The sequence below is a fragment of the Sinohyriopsis cumingii genome, chromosome 8 (genome assembly GCF_028554795.1).
Source record: "Sinohyriopsis cumingii isolate HCF-2022 chromosome 8, ASM2855479v2, whole genome shotgun sequence".
NCBI classification, from domain to species: Eukaryota; Metazoa; Mollusca; class Bivalvia; order Unionida; family Unionidae; genus Sinohyriopsis; species Sinohyriopsis cumingii.
This window is the reverse complement of record NC_142968.1, coordinates 77328807-77350665: the sequence shown is the minus strand read 5'-3', so window position 1 is coordinate 77350665 and position 21859 is coordinate 77328807. Positions and strand designations below refer to the sequence as shown.

General features: G+C 35.3%; 1 protein-coding gene across 1 annotated transcript; it reads left to right on the top strand.

The window, feature by feature from the left end:
• Positions 1 to 1319: 1319 nt before the first annotated feature.
• On the top strand, positions 1320 to 21430 carry LOC149793917 (uncharacterized). Its single transcript, XM_089967860.1, has 6 exons — positions 1320 to 2011; positions 4116 to 4309; positions 4782 to 4949; positions 6351 to 6498; positions 19797 to 19902; positions 20819 to 21430. The coding sequence occupies exons 1-6, from the start codon at positions 1921 to 1923 to the stop codon at positions 21177 to 21179; spliced, it is 1068 nt and encodes a 355-aa protein (XP_089823986.1). The 5' UTR covers positions 1320 to 1920; the 3' UTR covers positions 21180 to 21430.
• Positions 21431 to 21859: the final 429 nt, after the last annotated feature.

Here is a 21859-nt window from a genome sequence, read left to right as displayed (position 1 = left end):
CTGCTGATTTTATATAGTACCCCAATTGTCTATAGTACTTAATTATTTTTTCTTGATACGAGTTATTGATAATGCACAATTAAGTATTGGTGGGAGGGGATGGTACTCTGATTAGGAAGAATTGCTGCAAATTAGGGTAATAGTGGCATCGCACTTGCATCAACTACGTATCCTCTAACATTTATCGGAGAATTGAAGGATAATTTATAATATAAGAAATTCCATTCATTTTCGTCAGTTAAATTTTATAATCGGCAGAAAAGTATCGGTAAGGTTATTCCAAATGTTTTATGTTGTTTCACAAATATCAAAACCTATGCTGAGCCTAATTTTCACTTTTCTTACAAATCGTTTGCCACCCATTTTTCCAATTGTTTTCATGCATCCCCTGAAAGACAACAACAAACAAAACATTGAAAAATACAGGCAATATAATTTGTTTTCTCTGAACGGTGAATCAGTTTTTCCAATCGCGTATTCATATAGTCTTTCTATTCTATTGCACATCTTCGACACCATAACACTTTAGGTGTTATTAGAAATGTTAAGACAAAGAGTGTGCTGCATTCTGGTTTTTGTCTATGAAAATCATATACAGATTTAATGAGCGTTTAATTACTATGAAATATTTGGCATCAGTTTTAGTCAGGCCTAATCAATGTTTCAGTCTTATTAACGACACCCAAGGTAAGAAATGTACATGTTCATATAAGTCACGCTGTTCGCATACGAGTCGTTCATACATCTATTAAAATTCAGTATTATCTGGGCTGCCTGCATTCATAATATTAGTCCTTAAAGCTTGTAAAAGTATTAACGTCTTTATTGAGGAAGTTTAAGTTCTCTATGCTGTCATTCACGGTCTTTCCTTCAAACATATAAACGGTACAACGCACAATATCACAATAGTATAAATGTATGATACCTTGGTACTTCTTTTCACCTTGCCATCAAAACTCCAAGTACTTGCAACGAATCTGTTCCAGTGCAAATTAATTCCATGATATAAACATGTTTGCTTTCTACGTTATCAGCTAAATTTCGTCCACAACATTGTCTATACTGTCTTGACAAACAATACAAATCAGTCTTTCTGGTGTGATATCTCCAAATGAAAACCCTCATTAAGGACAAATCTTCACTTTACAACGCACATATTAAATATGTTAAGAGTTATTTGTAATTCACAATTAGGTACAGATGGATGGGGAAGTGTTATTTGAGACACTAAAACTACACAGCAGATATCACTTGTCCTAATTTCGGGACAACACAGATCTTATAAGAAGATTTGATAAGAAGATGTGTGGTTTCATTGCTCTTTGAGACCAAATGTAATATTTAAAAACATCCAATTTCTCAACATATATTTGTGAAACAGAATGCTGCTCATTTCCATCTGAATGTCATGCGAGACTACAACATGGTTATTCATAAGAAATATCGAGGAAAATAGTTAAAGCCTCGATCGAGAGCAGAGTAAAACGAAATCAAAAGACGACAGAATAGTTTTCTTAGGGATCAAATGGTAACATTCTGGTCCATTCTTGAGCCGAAAATTGATCTATATAATGTTCGTGACCATACTGTGCTGTACTTGATGACTCTTTCCTTTGTGATAAGCGTGGAGTCTAATGTTCGTAAAGTATAAACAAGTGGAGTGTTCATTTCCGGTCCAGTCAATTTGAAATACTATCACTTTGGATGCATATACATTAATATAATAGTACAGGCCGACAATACAAGCATAAGAAAATAGTATCGTGAATCAGCCTTAAACTACACAAGGATAAGACTTTACATATTTGAGCGGTGATCCTCTAGAACATAATTTTACACAAGTCTTTATATGACAAAACGTAGATATACACTAATTATTTAGTCTGGGGAAAAAAACGTGCTGCTTACAAGTTCTTCAAGATGGGTTTCAAATGCTGCTGGATTAGGTTGCTAGCGCTCGAACTCTTATTGTCAACGAAACAGGTTGTCAATGAAGATTTTCCATATCAAGGTAAGGGGCGATTCTAATTCTCGATCATTATTGACTGATAATTTATTTATTCGGATCACTTTCATTACTTATTCGTCCACCAGTATATTTAGGTATCCAGAAATATTTAACAATGAAGGATAGCAATGTTAACAATTCAGTCCTTTATATACCATAAAGAAAATGCTATATAAACGTGACTAAAATGTAATTTTGTAGCATTTGCGAATTGGTCTATGAATTTGAAATAATTATACCCAGCTACAAAGGATATCATTTAAAAGCTTCTGGCTTAACAATTCATACCTTATTGTTTTGTATGCAGTTTAGACTTGCAACAAATTACCACGATTGTATTTAATTTCATTTGTTTGAGACGTTTGAGACATACCATATTGTAATGTATTTACTCTTTTCCTTCGCTAGTATGCCTCTCATAATCGATCAAATAAAACGATTGAACATTACCGAAAACAATTTTAAACACTGTTTCAAAAAAAATTTTCAATTTTGGCAACCAGAACTAGCACATAGTAAATATGATCCAATTTACTGTAATGAGTGCATTTTTTTCTAAACTCGGATAAACATTTGTTAGGTCATTTAAAACGCTTTAACCGTGTTAAAATAATTGCAGATCTAAATCTTCTTTCACATAGTGATATAAATTTACATTTGTACCTTTCTGTATTTAAACCTAATTTTGAGCCTAACTATCTGTTACCTCCCTAACATGCTTACCACCCTTATTTTCAGTATTATACAAACAAACCTCAACAGAAAAACATCAACCTAACAAACGGTAAAACACGGGCAGTATCATAGTTTTCTATTATTGTTCAGAACTTCGTCGCTTAAACAGCTTGGATAGATATTGTGCTGTATTCTGGTATTTGCTCATGACTAGCATACACATTTAATTAGTGTTAAACGAATCTCAAAAATATATGTCATGACTTTTGATCAGAAAAACACGTAAATACCCACCAATTCTCCCAATTTTCATGTTTCGTTATTGACAAATACACCAGTAAGAAATATACCTGCTCGCATACGACACGAACTTGCTAAAATAAGTCTCGTAGATGTTTGCGTGCTGTCTTAAGCAACATCCAAGCCTTCCAAGAACAATTTACTGTTACATGGTCTGCATTCCTGCCTGTGTCGTTTGTCCTTCAGGCTTGCAAATGTGCCTCATAAGTTCATTGATTCAAGTTTGAGTGTGCTGTTCTCTCTCTCTCTCTCTCTCTCTCTCTCTTGTCCACATACATGGAATAACGCACATAAAATAGATGAAAATACAAAATATAACTAAACTGAAGTACGCTACCCCAGAACTTATTTTCTCCTGGGGAAAAGTTTCAGATACTTGCATCTGCTTCTAACAAAATAGATGCCATGATACATACTGTGATTTATTACAGTTGTGTCATATGATATGTATTTTATATCAACCAAAACTCATTTTCAGAATCGCACGCAAGATAAGACATGTTTTCGTGTTATCGTCGCTCTAAGGAAATTCTCTAAAATTGTACTGTATCAACAAGGTTACACATTGAACACGTGTCGGTCATTGTAATAATATCTGATAATGTTCTTGTCAACCTCACGCATAAATCATGAATCAGCTATTAAATAATTCAAACACAGTGAAAAGATTGTACATTGGGCTGGCTAATTTCAAATTCATGTTAATAGAAACTAAATCATCATCTATTATTTTTCTGGGTCTAAGTGATGCAGGGTGGGTGTGTTTTATCCCAATCGTCTCGTTCAAGTTATTCTAAGTACCTTGCTTACTTGGTTTGAAAAGTGCTGTTTTGTTCTTAAAATCTCCTTGGCAATTTTGACGTCAATAGGCAATCGAAAGCACCAAAAAACAAGTAAAACAACTCTATGATCTTCGTAATTTGGTAGTAAAATAAAGACTGCTTTAAATGGCACGATAACAATTGGTCTTTAATGAACGTGTTTTTAATCTGATACAGACACAGTCTTTTGTTCTAGAGTATCTGTCACCAAACAAATGACTAGGAAGAGATGATGCTATCATAGGCAAAAGTTAAATGCACAAATGCTTCAGAATCAAGAATATATAGCATATTGTATTTATCGGTTGCAGACCAGAGTGGGTATTATGAATATCTAGTGTCTGGACCCAAATACTCGGTATCCGATGAACAGCTGAATGCTTCCTCCCAGTACAATGATCTTCACGCAGCGAAGTGGGGTAGATTAAACACGGTTTACGTCAAAGACGAACATATTGGAGGATGGGCAGCTGACAATGGTAGTAAAGTCTCTCACTATATTGAGGTTAGTGGTTAAAAAAAGTGACAGCAATTCTAAGATTAAATGATAATACAGTCAAGGAGAAAAAAGAGAGACAAATATAACAGACAAATATAACAGACAAATAAATAGATGAAAGAACTAATAACTGACCGAAAGATGGATTGTTTCATCATTTGAAATGGTAATTAATTGACAGAGAGATGCATTGATCGTTGAATATGAATAATTCAGAATACGTTCAATGATTCTGTCCATACCGTGAACAAAGCAATGTTTGTTGTTAATAGTTAAATGATGGTTATATACTGCCCATTAGTCAAGGGATCCAATTTCGCTTGTTTTAAAATATCTTTGAGGTTTCCCAAAACAAAATTATTCTTCTGAGATTTCTACTTGGTGTCATTGTGTCTTGTAACGTCCTATATATATTATCTAATCTCATATTGAATAAAGGTACTACATGCTTATTTGCTGTAGCTCAAATCTTTTTCAGGTTCGCTTGAATGAGCTGAGCTGTATCAAAGCCGTAGCAACACAGGGAAGGAATATAACTGGTGATACTCAAACTAATCCACAGTACGTCACCAGGTATCAAGTTTATTACAAATCGGACGTTGACACGAAATGGGTCCCTGTTGTAAGCTTTGGCAATGCTGCAAAGGTCAGTGAAAGATAGTTCGATTTGGATTTTTAATTTTTTAACGTAGCTTTAACAATTTTTCAGTCATATCGCTACGATTCTGTAGTGTGGCAGTTAATAGTGATGTCTAGCACTGGGGCATCATTTTGCAGACATGTAGCACGATGTCCCACCCAGTCACATTATCCTGACACCAGGCCGACCAGTCCTAACACTAACCTCTTAATGCCGAGCGCCTAGCGAGGAAACTGACAGTACCATTTTTGTAAGTCTTTGGCATGACTCAGCTGGGATTCGAACCCATGACCTCTTGCATTAGGGCCGGATACTCTAGCCACTAGGACATTGAAACGAAATTGGATGCTAGTTAGATTCCGCGGGTAGGATTATTTATAATCGTCGCTTTAAGTGCTATGACCTGTAAAATTTCACTCAAATATTCCCGCTCCTATAGAGAGTTATTTTGGCAAAGATTGTTAGGTAGTCTCATTTGATCAGTTAGAGAAGTGATGGTACATTTTGAGATTTTGGGTAAAATATTATTAAGTGAAGCAGCATATATCAGGAATAGCAAAGGGCTTACATCAATATAAGGACTGTATATCAGAGGAACGGTTTCTTGTATAGTAACTGAAATTAAGTTTGACTTGATTTATGAATGGATATACACATTGGTTGTAAAGACTGTAATTCCGTCAGGTCATTGACGAGACAGAGAGGGGGATAAAGGGTATGCTCATTTCGGTTAACATATGAAGCTTTTAACATCCAGAAGAAGTTCAATTTGCATTGTAGATTCTGATGAGGAAATGATCTAGAAATTATATACACCATGGACAACTAAAAAAAATCGCAATATTTTTTAACAAAGAGCATGCCTTATTCCTGAATTTTAAATTAAATACAATTAGAAGATTGATAAATACATAAACATGATACCGTGTATTGTGACGTACGTGTAAAGTGGACAAATAATTATGTGCAAGTATAATACAAAAATGCCATTGACAATAGAATTGTCATTCAGAAAAGATTAATTATTCCAAATAATTCTTATAGATTTGAAACGTATTCAATATATCACCGATGACATTATTCGGTATTTAGCAATGCATGCATGCTCGTACGAGACTCTAGTTACAACGAATGTATTTTCCTTAGGATGTATAAATTCATATTTCTGAAGAATCAAATGTTTCGAACTTTTACTTGCGTTTCATATATGTTAATTCGGTCAAAGTGGTAAGGTGATGTAAATGTTGATATATATATATATATATATATATATATATATATATATATATATATATATATATATATATATATATATATATATATATTAAGATCTTGAGAGGCAAGAGCATAATGAAAAGATATTTCCCTGGCAGAAACGTGACCATTTCACCTTTGTCATGCTTCCAGGATTTTCAAGGTAATAATGACTCCAACAGCAAACAAATTAATGGATTGCCATACGATGTGAACGCAATTTATGTCCGAATTCTGCTCAAGGATTGGAAGATCTACCCATCGATGCGATTTGATGTAATTGGACGTCCAATATCTCAAGGTAAATGTCACTCAGAACAATGATGTATCATTTCAAGTTTTCATTTAAACCCTCCTGTAACCTATTATATGACTTGTGTATGTTTGAGTAGTTGGATTTTTAACGTAGCTTTAACAATTTTCAGTCATATTGCTACGAAGTCTACAGTGGGGTAGTTGAGAGTGATGTCTAGTACTGGGGCATCATGCCGCAGACACGTAACATGATGTTCCACCCAGTCAAACTATCCTGACACCAGGCAGACCAGTCCTAAAACTAACCTCTTAATGATGATCTCCTAGCGAGGCAATCGTTAGTACCAGTTTTATAAGTTTGTGGTCTGACTCGGCTCGGGTTTGAACCAGCGACATCCAGCATTCGAGGCGGATTACAAGCTGGTATAAATTATGTCCAAATGCCAAATAAATACAACTTGGAAAATCAAATACAAAATATTCAACCACATTTTAATGAGAGTAATTGGCTAATTTAATGCTAACCTATTTGATTTAAATTTTGATTTCTTGGAAATTACTTTATATAAAAATAGAAGAAATTTAGAAATTTAAAACCTATCAAATGAAGAAAACCTACTAAATCAATTATGTCAGACAACATAAACATTAAAATCGTACCTTTAGATGTTATCGTATTAATGCTGCAGATATCATTATTATCATCTTTTCTGTCTTCAAGAAAGAGGTATCTTCGGAAACAGGAAAAGTTGTCCTTTATCTTGCATTTATTTTTCGGCTCCATTTTGCCCGACAGTATCATTCTAAGGATGAAGTTTCATAAATGACCAGACAAACTGATATCAGCTTGCTGTTTATAAGAGACCCACTTACTGGGCAGGAGGACATGAAGTCTATCATATTTATGCACTACATGTATCCGTTCCTTTGAATCCAATGGACTATAATTGTTCCAGTGATAACTGTGCTTCTATGTGATTCTGCAGTTGTTCCAGTGTAACTGTAAATCACCGGGGAGTAGACCTTTCATCTTTGATTCTGACAATTCTTTTTAGCACAATAAAGCAAAAACAATTGGAGAAGGCAAATGCAATTGAAATACATGCATATGTACTTATGTGTATGTGACCAAGTTTAACGTGCAGGTTGTATGTATGTATGTATGTATGTATGTATGTATGTATGTGTCATTACATCCAGTCAAGGGAGCTGCGGTAGCTCAGTTGATAGAGAATCAGACACGTAATCATAAGATTCGCCCTTTGATGCATACTCAGGCTAACACTGGGCCAAGTGTTTCCGTGTATCCTTGTGGAAAAGCATATCACTCAAATTTCCTTGACATGATATTAAAGCCAAAATAATTTATTAAAAAGTGCTTACAAAACAAACACAAAGAAGAAAGAAAAAATTGTTCACAAAATCTGGCTTTTAGGGATCGAGAATGAATACCTACTCAGACTAAGAACAGTTACTTAGAAAGACAAGGAAAACAAAATTAACCTTCTAGTATCTACTTTGTTATCATAGAAAAGAAAGATCTTTTATGATATTTCCTGTCTTATTGTGACCGGCACTTCGTTGTCAAAGATCACTTATATCTGACTTTATCTTCTGCTTGGCAATTCTTGTTACAATGGCTTCTAGTGGCTACTCTTCTAAACGATTTCCATTGGCAACTATGCTGAGAGTATTTTCTGGCTCATGTAAAGGAATGAACAGATTGTTTGATTAATTTGTTGCACCACCATCAGTCACCAGCTGTGTGATATCCCATACGTTCATTTTGCTTTCATTGTAATTAATACGCTGTATAGAAAACTGTCCATCTTCATTCTACAATCAGAGTGATACTTTATTCCAAAGGAGGGATAACATTACAAACGGCAAGGTACAGCACTGACACTTGAGAACTAGTTAATGAAGAAAGAATTGTTATGCAGTTGTTTTACTTTATCTGTTAGTGGAAGTGTTCTATAGCCCATCTTAATTACAGACAATCAGTATTATTTCGTATCTGTGTTAGTAAACATATTTGCTTGTCCTGGTTGTCCAATGATGATATCTATTAATTATCAGAGCACCTGCCTTAGTTGCATGAGCTTCAATTTATCAAACCTCGTAGTTCCAATTCGACTTAGTTTAGAGACGATTTCAATAAAGATGTAAATATAATCAGTCCCTGCAATTATAAAAGTGTACCATACGTAACAGAATACACATTGCAGTTTAGTAAAAGCACGCAAGAAAGGAGACAAAACTCTTTTTAAATCCATTTTATTTGACTTTGTTCAAGTATGTACGTCAAGCATAAGTTCTTACATTCGGAACTGTCTAGTCTAAAATAACTATGATATCAGAAATATGTTTAAGCCACAATGATGGCATAGGCAGGAAATGAAGCCGCAAAACGTGGATTAAGAGTGATACACTCTACGAAATAAACTCTATATGTGCATCAAATCAATTTTAAGTCATATAATCAGTACATTAAAAAACATACTACTATAATGATTTCAACATGTTTCCAGACCTGGTTTAAGTTATACCAATGGTACCTACGAAGAATGTTTATAAAGAAAACATTACTATGACAACAATAAAATATTTTGCTAGCAAAGAAAAATATATAGCTGACCCTGGTAAAATAAATCGAGATACATCAGATCATATAACCAAATAAATGGTAGTTAAGTGTTTGAATTACACTGACCACATACTATAATTCTATATTAATATCCAATAACTAAAATGTATATAATAACAGGATTTTAAATATTGTCATAAAATGGACATCCCGATATATGCAGTCTCCAAGCTAAAATCTTACATTGGAGAATGTCAAATAATTGATGGCATCAGAGAATGTTCATTCGCACAGATGTGATACAACCTCATGCCCATAATTCAAAAACAGGAATAGTATTAATGCTGACAAAATATAATTATTCATGTCAGTGATTTTTATGACCACCACTGCAATAACAGAATGGGTTATGTTTTTTGCTCCAGTCTATTTCTGTGTCTTTATATCTGTTACACCGTATGTCCATTACAAATCCATTTTATCGCAATGGCAGAAAGTATTCAGCTAAGAATCATACAATTATATACACTTTATCATGACTGGCAGTAAAGTGCCTGACAAAAGTTCTCAAAAGTGTTTATTATTATTATTATTATTATTATTATTATTATTATTATTATTATATATGTGCAGAAATTGTTTTACAACAATAACACGATAGAAATTTCTAAGGCATCATGGTCAGGTATTGCTATTGTTTTCCAATATATTAAGATGATTAAATCTATAGGATTGAGCAAATGTATTAGTTTAGTATAGCTTAAAATGAAATGCATACACCACACTGTTACCGTAATCATCTGAAAACCATCAAAGTTTGTAAAATTCATGAAATAAATATCTTCCTTAGAATAAAAATTGAAAATTTAAAAAAATATATATTATTCCTAATGCAATCTCAATTATTCCAAAGAGTTCTATCACAAGTCCATATTAATAGAGGCCCAAATGAATTCCAGTGGTGATCAAAATAAATTTCAATATTGAACGTGCTGATTTGCCAATATCATCAAATGGGCTAATGTGCCAACAGTCTTGATATATCACAATGATTTAACTGAAAATGGACTTATGTATCTTCCATGTTATAATAACAGATTGACACCTATTGGTTTTATTCCTTGCTGATTATTACGGGCACGTTGTATGTCTGAGCTGTGAAACATTGGCAACGCATCTGTACATTTGAGATCGACATGACATATAGTGACTGTTGAGTGTGGACATGTGAAACACGTGCGCGTTGTTAACGCAAGAAAACCCTTTTACATGACATATTACGGAACTGGGTTCGGTGATGCTGTTTGTGGATTGTTTACAGGAGCACTAAAGTGTACGGGGCTCTGACATCACGCGCTTCAGCAGTCGCTAAACAAGGTGCAAAGCGAGTTGTTGATATATCAAAAGTACTGCTGTGGATTGAATGAAACACCTAGGATTATTTGCGGCTAAATCACATCGAGAACGTTTACAACGATTAAAGAGCACCATCAAAGTTCCAGTTACACTACCGTCAATAAAATATATTCCGCATGCGGTTAGTAATATTAATAATGATTCTGCTCAGCAAATATTTTGTCAGATTTAGTGACTGCAAATCTGGTAGTAGAAGATGTGACCGATATTAAAACAAAATCAATAATGTATAGTTTCATTATGGCTCTATTCAAAGATATTTCTGATCCAGCATTTGCCATACGCGCGCCGATGTTAATGGATCGAAGTAAACGACATTTGCAGTATTACTCATTCATTTCAAGGGACCCCAATCAATGAAAACTAGAATTACAAGTGCAGGATAGGTCTTGATTATTTCTTCTATTTAGGCATTCTTAGAAGTTGAGGGAAAACGTTTACAAGCAAATCATATCCATTACAGTGTGAATGTCTGAGTGGGATTTATCAACAACTGTATAATGGCGTTGTTCATCAGTGCACGCTATTCCAGCGAAGGAAAGGAAATCGAATCAGTTCTTTGACAATGTGAACGTAGCAACAACTATTTTCGGACAACCTTACACTGCAAAGATTACACTAGTATAGTGGGCTCCAACACTGATGTTTGTCCAAGTTACAATTAGTCATAGAGATCATAGGTCACCTGCAATTAGGCGACGTCTAGAACATCTTTTTGCGGCTACTGATGCAAATGTAGAAGATATACTTATTAACAGCAATGCAAATTTTCATCTTAGACTTGCAAGTTGTGGACCTCAAGTCATTGGTAAACATTTAGATCTTCGTGTAAATTCCTCTCAGTCACATATATGGCTATTGCAGAGATGTTCGATTGGTTATATTTGACCATAAAACATACAGTTGCCGTATTTGGTAAGAACATCGCCAAAGATGCACTTTGGCGCGATGCTGGTGTCGCTGTTAATAGAGTTGTATTAGAAACATTGACTTTGTAGATGTCCGTTCTAATCCTTTCACTTTAGTACAGAATCACGTTTGTTATCGTTTATTCGATCTGGAATCGCAACAACGCTGCCGTTTCTCGCACATAAAACAAACGTGCACACTCCTATTGCTATTGTGAGACACTTGACATGGCTAATAAGTACCCAATAAATATGGTCATATCGTACTAAATCATGTATTCTTTACGGTTCAACTTCCAGCGCATGATAATGACCAAGCATAGAGTAAAATGATATTTGACAACTTAGAAGTGGTTGAGGTTTCTAATCGGTTAAACGGTCATCAGGAACCCAATGAATAAATTCGGTTTAATTATGCAGAGGTCACAGCTCATAAAGAACGTACATATCATAATTTATGATCGTACATGGACAGGCATTAAGTCAACAACACTGACCTGAAAATTTCTCAACAAGAATTTCTTAGGTTGTTCATGATTAATTGGTTTTCATCGGAACATCTGGGGTTATTGCGGTTAATAGTTGTCAGCATGTTTCTTCATGCACGGCTAGGTTACGCTGATGGTGGCTATATATGATATGCGGTTATACCTTCTGACAAGACTGTTGGAGGTTGCTAGAGTCCGAATGAGAGTGATCGATGCTCCTGTGGAAAATTCATCAATAAACCTGGTACTTATTCAAATAATGTCCTAAGTCGGCCTTAGTATGTGTCAGCCTTAAAAGGGAATTGTGGGGTCACACTAAAGTTTTCTCCGGCAAAATAACCTCAACATGGCCCTGTGTGGTTGTCCCAAATACAGCTTTCTCAGCATAACGCAGCCAAACACAAAACACCTCAGTGACATTAAATTTATCCAAGTCAGATGTGACACAAATGCTAAAGACCTGAAGGATATTTCAATTTCTAACAGCGATGGCAGCGTTGTTGACAGCAGCGACTCCTCTAATGGTTGGAAAAAACTGCGGCGTCAGGAGCTGTCCTAACTGCCCCAGGAATGGCACTAATATAGATGATGTGAGGTCGTATATAAAAGGAAGAGACCTTCTATTACTTGGAACGAGACGACGAACACTATAAGTTAGAGATCTTTGATTACCGGTCACGGAACGTCACGCCGTCGACCAATCTTAATTTACTCGCAATGTCAAAGGCAATAAAACACTTTCGTGGTGCCATTGTGCGAAGTGAACTCACATCCATGGTGCCATGTACACGCCTGTCTGACACCGTCAACCTTGATCTAACAAGAGTACCTGGCACTCACTTGGTTGGACTTGAAGCTTGCAGGAGCACCTCAAACACTTTTAATTTCACATTAAATTAAATTTAATATTATTAAACAGTCTATTAACATTTATGGACTTTACTCAACTCCACCACATGGCGCTGACGTGGATCGGAGACAATTTACTGCCAGCGCGGATATGTCTGAGTTTACTATTCGCGTTGTTGTTGGCGTTGATCAAGTTGAGCTTGTGATTTTGGGGATGAATGTGGTAAGTTGCAAAGGCCTTACTTTCACATTTAATTCATATTATAGTCAATTTGAGAGGCACTGTCACAAAAACAAATTTTGCTGAGATCACCAGAAGGAATAAAAATCAGAGAATCTGGCGTGTCAGTTGCGCTTGACAAAAAGTACGTTGATGATACTAATGCTGCAACAAAAGAACGCATTGATGTGTGTGTGTGAGTGATTTGGATTTTTAACGTAGCTTTAACAATTTTTCAGTCATATCGCTACGATGTATGCAGTGTGACAACTTATAGTGATGTCTAGCATTGGGGCATCCTGTCGCACTTATCTAGCACGATGACTCACCCAGTCACATTATCCTGACACCAGGCCGACCAGTTCTAACACTAACCTCTTAATGCTGAGCGCCAAGCGAGGTAGCTGTTAGTACCATTTTGTAAGTCTTTGATATGACTTGGCCGGGGATCGAACCCACGACCTACCGCATCTGGGGAGGACGGTCTAACCACTAGGCCACCGGAGCGGTCCAATGCATGGATGAACAGATCGCTAATGTCCCCGCAGCATAATGCATGGCAACTTTACTTGTCTTCCAATTCTTGTAATATTAATTAAAGCAACAAAAAAAGAACCCACTAACGCCTCAACATTAGCAAATGGTCGACTCATTTCAAGTCCTTGTGTCGAAGTTTTTTTGTTGTTTGATAAATCTAAATATCACATCCGGATCATATTTGTTATCATAACTTGAAGTGATGTTTTGTCGGGTCAGAAGGGAACCTTGATAAATGAAAAGCTGCATCTAAGCCCTGAGTTTGTAAGATTAATATTACATTGCACAGAAAAGAACGATGATGAATTTTCACAGTTGCATTATCTAAATCATTAGTTGCTGAAGATGAAATTTAGTTCGAATCACTCAACGTTTATTTTGACGGCTTAAGTGTTGGTGTTTAAGATTAGATTTATCGTTATTATTTATGTAATGGAATACGTGGTTGCAGAATATACCGAGGGGGTGTTGGATCAGCTGGCAGTGAATGCAAACATCGATAACAAGTTTTTCCCACCTTTCCAGGAACATCTGCTTCAAAGCAATTTCATTAATGCCTCCTATAAATTGTCATATAACTTTGCTAAAGGTCAAGTAAATATTAATACTTTGCACCACCTTGATGTATCAATTGAGACTAGCTTGGAATCATCGTACTTGTACATGAAAATGCTGAATCGCTGTCTGCAGAACCAGATGCAAAGGTACTCCAGAATTGTTTCCATAATGACGAAGAGGCATACAGCGATGTATCTACCCCAGTTACACTCACCAGCGAATATTCTAAATCAACATTAACTGAAAAGAGAAAGATTTCGACAGTAATTCAACAAGGGCGCATTTGCCTGTGCAAGAGTAATTGGGAAAAGACGATCGTTGGACGCAAACGTGCTGGCGTAGTCGGTGTGTTTTCAAGTGAAAAGGACGCTCGACCACCAGAACCCACAATCGCCGGAAATGTAAGTATTCCCGAACAGAGGGTTTCAATAACGGGATGACAATGGTACCGGTAAAAGGAGCAATTGACTAGAAGTGAATGTGCGCTTTGCGCCTGGATGTGGTGAGTCCGGATGAGATCTGCTTGCCACACAACTTTACAATGCGATTATATTATTAATAGACGAACTATGATGGATCCACAACCTTTCCGACGTGAAAAATTATCGAAGCCGATCTACAGCTGCGAGATGAAATTACCAAAAGAACTGAACTGATATTAAAATACAAATGCGTGTATTTGGTTGTAGATGGCTTTGTGTTTTTGCTGCGGCAGCAACTGTTAGTCTTGGTGGAGATGCAGCTTCAACAGCAATCGCTGGTGCACCAATCGGAATTATTGTTGGATATATATATATATATATATATATATATATATATATATATATATATATATATATATATATATATATATATATATATATATATATATATATATATATATACCACATACATTAAAAATAACATGGCCTTTGAAGTGCTGGTATAAAGCAACTTGATATACCAATAGTATTGGTATATCAAATTGTGATTTGCCCATGGCGTATGAATACGCATAATGAACATGTTTTTATAGCTATTATACTCTCTAAACATGGATATGAATTTCTTGTAATATATACATTTAAAAAGGAAAAAATAACAAAAAAATGATGTTCTTGTAAAATATTTTTTTTATAGAAACTAACATTTTTATACAAAAAAAACAACCATACTCAGTCTAGGAAATAAATATAATTGAGCTCCACCCTGTGTCATCTGCTGTCATCTCGGTCAACACTGCTGTTTCCAGTCTCTTCCTCTGGCAAACATCAAACACTGCAACTCTGTTGAAAAAAGAAAACAATGACATCAGTTAAGGAGCAAGATGATGAAGCAACATTTAATCTACAGAGCTGTGAGTTAATTGGAGAATTTGATAGAGACGTGGCTGAGACATTTGTAAATGAAAATGATCATTGTGTTAGGGAAGACAGATTTGTACACCATGAGCCTGATGATATACTGAAATTTATAGAAAGAAAGCAGTATGCAAACACTTTAAAAAAGACACTTTTTGATGGAAGGCTAGTGACAGAATTCTTGCTTTAAAAAAATGGATTCAGAAATTTACACAAGATACACCCATCTGAATTGGATCAGCACCTGGCCGGTTTTATACAATGTGTTAGGAGAAAAGATGGATCTGAGTTTGAACCGAGCAGCTTAAGAAGCATCATCAGCTCCACTGATTGCCACTTTAAAATCAAGAAATATGCAAGTACAATCATGAGAGGAACATACACAAATTTTGCATTAACAAGGGAAGCTCTTCGGGCTAAGCAAAAATATTTAAAATCTAAAGGAAAGGAAATAAACCCAATCGGAGTCAACCGATCACAGACGAAGAAATAAATGCCTTGTATAGTGAAAAAACTAATGTGGATGGAAACACCTGAAGCGATCGTTAACACATTGTGGTTTAACAACTCTGTGGATTTTGGTTTGAGGGGAGTGACTGAACATTACAATCTGAAATAGGGGTATGTTACACTAAAGAAAGATGTGAATGGCCTCGAGTACCTTGAACTCAATGAAAAGTAGACAAAAACAAGAACAGGAGACAATGTCAAGGACATCAGGGATATTAATCATAAGATGTATGAAAACAAAAACAACAAAGAGAGAGATCCACTTGCTATCTACAAACGGTATGCTGAGCTAAGACCAGCAGACTTTTGTCAACGTGAAGATCCTTTCTATATTGCGCTCAACACTATGCCTATCTCCGCGACAAACCCAAAATGGTTTAGGAAACAAGTCGTTGGAATTAACAAACTTGGATGCATCATGAAAAAAGAAATGAAAGAAAAGGCAATGATTACAGAAAGAAAGAAATTAACAAACACAAGTATCCGAAAGTACTTAATTCAGAAGAGACAAAAACATTCCCCCAACTGATATCATGCAAATTTCAGGCCACAAAAACGTAGTCTATAAACAGCTACTCAAACATTAGTGAAAAACAACAACAGACGTGCTCCAATTACCTGAGCAACACCGGCCACCCAAGTAATGATGCTGTCAACCCCCACCTCCACAACAAAGAAATTTCCACATGCACAGCTACATACTGTAGTATATCAAGTTCCCAAACGTGTAATATTCAGCAGAATCAGATTATCAGCAACCCATTCTACGGATCAAACATCGCCGTACAAAATATGTTTGTTATGAACCTAACGGAAAACATGAACGTGATCCCTAACTGGGTCAACCTCTTTCAACAGTCGAATTCTCAAACAGGGCCCACACAGCGGAAACGTAGGAGAATTATTGAAAGTGACACTGACAGTCAGTAGGAATAGCGAAATATGGACATAAATAAATATCAATGAAATGTGGTTATGGTTAAATTGTTTAATTACCTATTGTTCCTTTATTATTTTGATGTTTCTGGCTCGAATCGTACTGTTGCTATAGATGCAAATGGCCGCCTTGTTACTGTTCATGACAACGAACGCTGCAAATTCAATGTTTGCATGCACATTAATAAAAATATTTTGAATGTAAACTATCACCCTGTGTTTTCATTTCATTTAATATTGCTAAAGGAAACATGTAGGAATTAATATGAATGAAGTGTACAGGAAATTATGAATCACTACAGAACTTCTTTTTTGAGCGTACATACATGCGAGGGGTTGTGAAGAGTTCACTACCCTAAAGTGCACTGTTTGTGGCAACAGTGGCCGTCAGTTTTATCTCCCATATAAAATGAAAACTTTGATGTGGTATAAATAAAATATAGGTATAGTATGTACGCTGTATTAATGATATACCACTCGTATAAATTTTTCATTAAAAGGAAACTTGGGCAAGCCTCGTTTCCTTTTAATGAAAAATTTATACATCTCGTGGTATACCGTTCATACAGCGTACATACTATATATATATATATATATATATATATATATATATATATATATATATATATATATATATATATATATATATATATATATAGTAACGAGCGTCTGTGTTCGTGATAGCAAGTTAGGTTCAATAACATTGCATTTTCGAGTACGTGTTTATTCAGAGTTCCTTTCAGCGACGCAAAGCTACTTCAACACGATTAGTAAACTGTATTCTATAGCTATTGAATATATAATAACCAGTGCGGCAGAGTTTGAGACAGTGCTGGTGGCAATGGATAATAAAAGACAATTACGAACACAAATATAAATGGATAATAAAAGACAATTACGAACACAAATATAGAATCGTGCGGTTGCGGATTGACTGAGCAACAGTCGAGTAAAAACGAAATCTTCCCGCAGATAGTATTATGCAGAGACATGATTATCGAAACAGCAGCTGTATTGTTGCCTGGAAATATGGAAATATAGATCGGTACCTTATGCAGCCTTAAATAGGTGGGTCCAATGGTTGTACATAGAGTAGTGGTGAACTGCCAATTTATGGCTTTTGGGGTTTGTGTGGGTTCTGATATACGTTACAGACATTATTCCTCATGACCGATCACTTTTGTGTGGACTATTACCACTAAATATCTATAGGTTACATATTTCATATTGACTGGATAAAAGGCATTGGGAGCAGAGCCTATCGCATGTAACAGGGACCCAAATGAGCGCTAGAAGGCAAAAGCAAAACTCAGGCATTACTAGGTTTCTGATGACTTGCTTAGGAAATGATCATATATGACATAAATTTAATTCGCTTTTACTTAACTGATCTGTTGAACTACTAATAATCTAGATAAATGAAAAAATATTACTCTTTTTTAACTTTTGGGGTTAATAAAGTCTGTCTACACCCTCTACTCTGTAAATCCATGGGACCCACAGTAAACGATTAATCGTCTATTCGTACGGTGAACTGGGTGTTGCCTTGATTTCTTACGTCAAATCAGCCGCGATGTCAATTCATCAGTTCAGTTAGGTTGCATGTTAAACTATTTTTTAGGTATTTATGGTGCATGAGTTGTTCGCATCCCGTTTAATACTAAGCAATGACAATTCAAGCCTCTTGACAAAGGTTTGATTTCATATTCCCTCAACTCAGGACACAAGTAAATTACACATTGGCATATTGGAACGAATTAATCGATTAGAGAGTACAAGTTTACTGTATCTCTGCTATTGTATTTGCTAACACTGTAACTCTTTATGTTAAGAACAAAGCGACTATTGGTGGCATGCGCTAGCATCGAGCATTCCATAAATGTGTTCTTGTCTATCTCAGTGTTTTAATTTAAGGCCTATATGTCTGGTTCCAGGACGAGCTCAATAAAATGTGGTGAAGTTGTTATGTTGCAGGGAATAAATACGGGCTAGAAATAATATTTGTTTGATCCCTAATTTCTCATGAGAAGTAATATTCAATGCAAAATACAATGTACAATCAAAACATATCATCATTACTTATGTTGCTATATATTTTAACATCGATAATTCACTAATGGACAGTGACAATATACGATTCTGGTACAAGTACAAGAAACGGTACTAAATATTGTACTGGTGCTTGATTTATTGATCTTCTATTGAAGTTAGCACGACACTCAATACGTTCAGAGCTTTTCATGATCTATATTGAATTTTGTGTTGTGACGTATATCTTGACCTACTTGCGCTCAAACCCTTTCAAGATCAAGAGACTGTTCCTGGAAATCTTATAAAGATAATAAGTTTTCAAGGTACTCGGTTGTAGTTTGAGCAGTAACTAAACTGAATGCTGGTATTTGAGTTTCTCGAACGTTTTCGATGTGTTTGAAGCACACACTAAAAACACATTACCATATTAAAGTTTGCAAATGTTCAAGGACGTCCAACTGATTCAGTACAAACATTATCAGAAGCTGCCTAATTCGCACTAGGGTCAGAATAGTAAAGTTTATCATGCATAATCATAAGTGATCTATCCATAGTAAAAACTCATTAGATCGATCTTAGACCAGGCTATCTTTAAAGGACGGAACCTTGAGTAGCGATACACAACGCAATGTATGATTACAAACTATGATAACGCTTTCATTAGAGGCTTTTTACTACATTACGACATGCAGGATGGCGTATCGGGTCTATTTTATATATCCAAACCCGCAGGGGCTAAATATTAAAACATATAAGGCGTGTAATGTGAAACTTAACCCTGAAGTCAAAAGAAAACAATAGCATGCTTTGCAAATATGTTTGCTTCTAATATAATAGATTCAGTTAAGAAGTTCTCCTATTGAAAGATCTAACAGTAGATGGCATATAATTAGCATCTTTGATACGAAGACACTAATTAAAAGAAATTAACCTAACTAACGTCGGGTCACTTTTTCATTTTTAGAAGAAGAAAAAGACACCAAAACTTCAAGACTATCGAATGGTGTTGCAATTTTTGTCGGAGTTCTAGCTTTATCTGTTCTAACCGCCATAGGAATTTTCGTAGCAAGGTAACAAGAACTGATTTAAATACTATTAGAGATATGGAGCATTCACCGTCTGGTGGTAAACTGAGAATTGTTTGTAACTCGTATTTTGCAGCTTTTCAGTCCAATACGATATTTTGTACGGCGTTCATAATAGGTTTGTACTCTTTTTACTATGCATTCTTAATGTAAAGAAAAAGCCAAGGTACCATACTAAATAGCAATGTAACGATTATACTGGATCTGTGCAGTCGTATGTACACAAATTTATTTCCGCATTTTTAATATATCACTGAGAACTCTTAAAATCGGCTTGTTAAAAAAGTATAAATTTAAGTTTCCTGGCATCACATCAGATCGAGATACGCTATTTGATTTATGTATTCCAGGACTGGAATGTTGCAAAATCTGTATTAAATATGACACAATGGCTGAACACATCTAGTGGAGCTTGTCATTTAAGGAGGGATGCATTTTCGTTTCGATGATTTTAAAATAGCACGTGATTTTAAGTCCCTTTACATAATGTATGGGTCATATTGCAACAAATTGTACTTCTAATGAAAGGTTATGAAAGATTTGAAGTTATTAAAACTTTAAAAATAGTTTAGACTAAAATTATTATAGAATATTCTGCACCACTCATCCGCTAATATGTTACATTTATGTGTGTTGAAAATCAGTTAAAGTGCACTTCAGCAGAGTTCCTCTGACACTAATATACATGATCATCAAAAACGACAGCTTGAAAACAGAAATTTGAATTTTAAGCAAGAAGGTTCCTAAAATTAAAAACTTGTGTTATTTTACCTTTCTGCTCATCTTACCGTATATGTCGATCATAGAAATGTCACGTTCCTGTTTCTCTTTTTCTAAACAGTTAATTAAAAACATGAAAGAGAGCTAAACAATGTAAAATGTTTGTTTGCTTTTTCAATAGACGCACAAGAACATCAGCAGCAGCTACTTCGAACCAACCGAACCAGAAACTGTCACTCAGTGTTGGTCATGAAATAGGTCCTATGGGAAATGAGATGTTTATAGACACAATACACGACTATGCTAACGTAATCTCTGGCAAGAGTAAGTCTGATCCAGCATATCTGAAGCATGGTAATAATCAAGGTGTTAAAAGTACAAATGAAACTAGATTAATTAATCAAGGTTATGAGGACACTTTTTTTCCAAACCCAAAACGTATCACTGCACAGGAGACGCAAGAAGAAGTAACATACGACCATCTGGATTCTGGAGAGAGGGTTCCAGATATAGATATGACTTATGATCATGTGAAAAGATAAAATGACAATATTTGTGCACATATGATAGCTGATAAGATCTTTTCTCATCTGGGAGCGGAAATTTCACTTTAGTCCAGCAGCAGTAGACATGATGTGCACATTTGTGACGGTTATTATCTTTTCAATCATTTACTATGACATAATGTCATAATCACGTAGATTCTTTTATGTTTGCAATGTTTCTACTTTATATCTGTATTTTAATTTAGATGTATGGACTATGTAGTCTGATATAAAGAATTCTTATCTCATCTTATCTTTCAATGTAAATGTGGAAACTCATCTAATTTTATTGATCAACTATTCAAAACCATAGCGTCCCAAAGAAGTTCCATGGACTATTGTAAAGCTGACAACTGGGCTGAGTCACCAGTTTGTCATATTCTTTTTATTTCTATCCTTCCTTTCTAATAATGATGTGCATAAATCACTTACATCTAAAGAACCAAACATCCTCCGTTCCATCAAAAATAACTCAATATCGTTTTAAGAACCGAACTTTCAAAGTTTAATACCTTGACATAAGCAGTGGGCCAATTTTAGTTTGTTGCCCGGAATACCAATAAAACTGCTTATCACCACTGTACAGGATTCTCCATTACGATGATAAGCACAGGAGTTAACATAAATCGTATTTCAGAGGTATTTTTTTCTTTTCTTAGTGTGCACTTACATTTATC

Excerpts from the sequence above, each read along its gene's own strand:
- LOC149793917 (XM_089967860.1), top strand. The coding sequence starts at position 1,921 with ATGGGTTTCAAATGCTGCTGGATTAGGTTGCTAGCGCTCGAACTCTTA. Across the intron at positions 4,950-6,350 it reads GCTTTGGCAATGCTGCAAAG|GATTTTCAAGGTAATAATGA; the intron begins GTCAGTGAAAGA and ends TCATGCTTCCAG. Across the intron at positions 19,903-20,818 it reads ATAGGAATTTTCGTAGCAAG|ACGCACAAGAACATCAGCAG; the intron begins GTAACAAGAACT and ends CTTTTTCAATAG.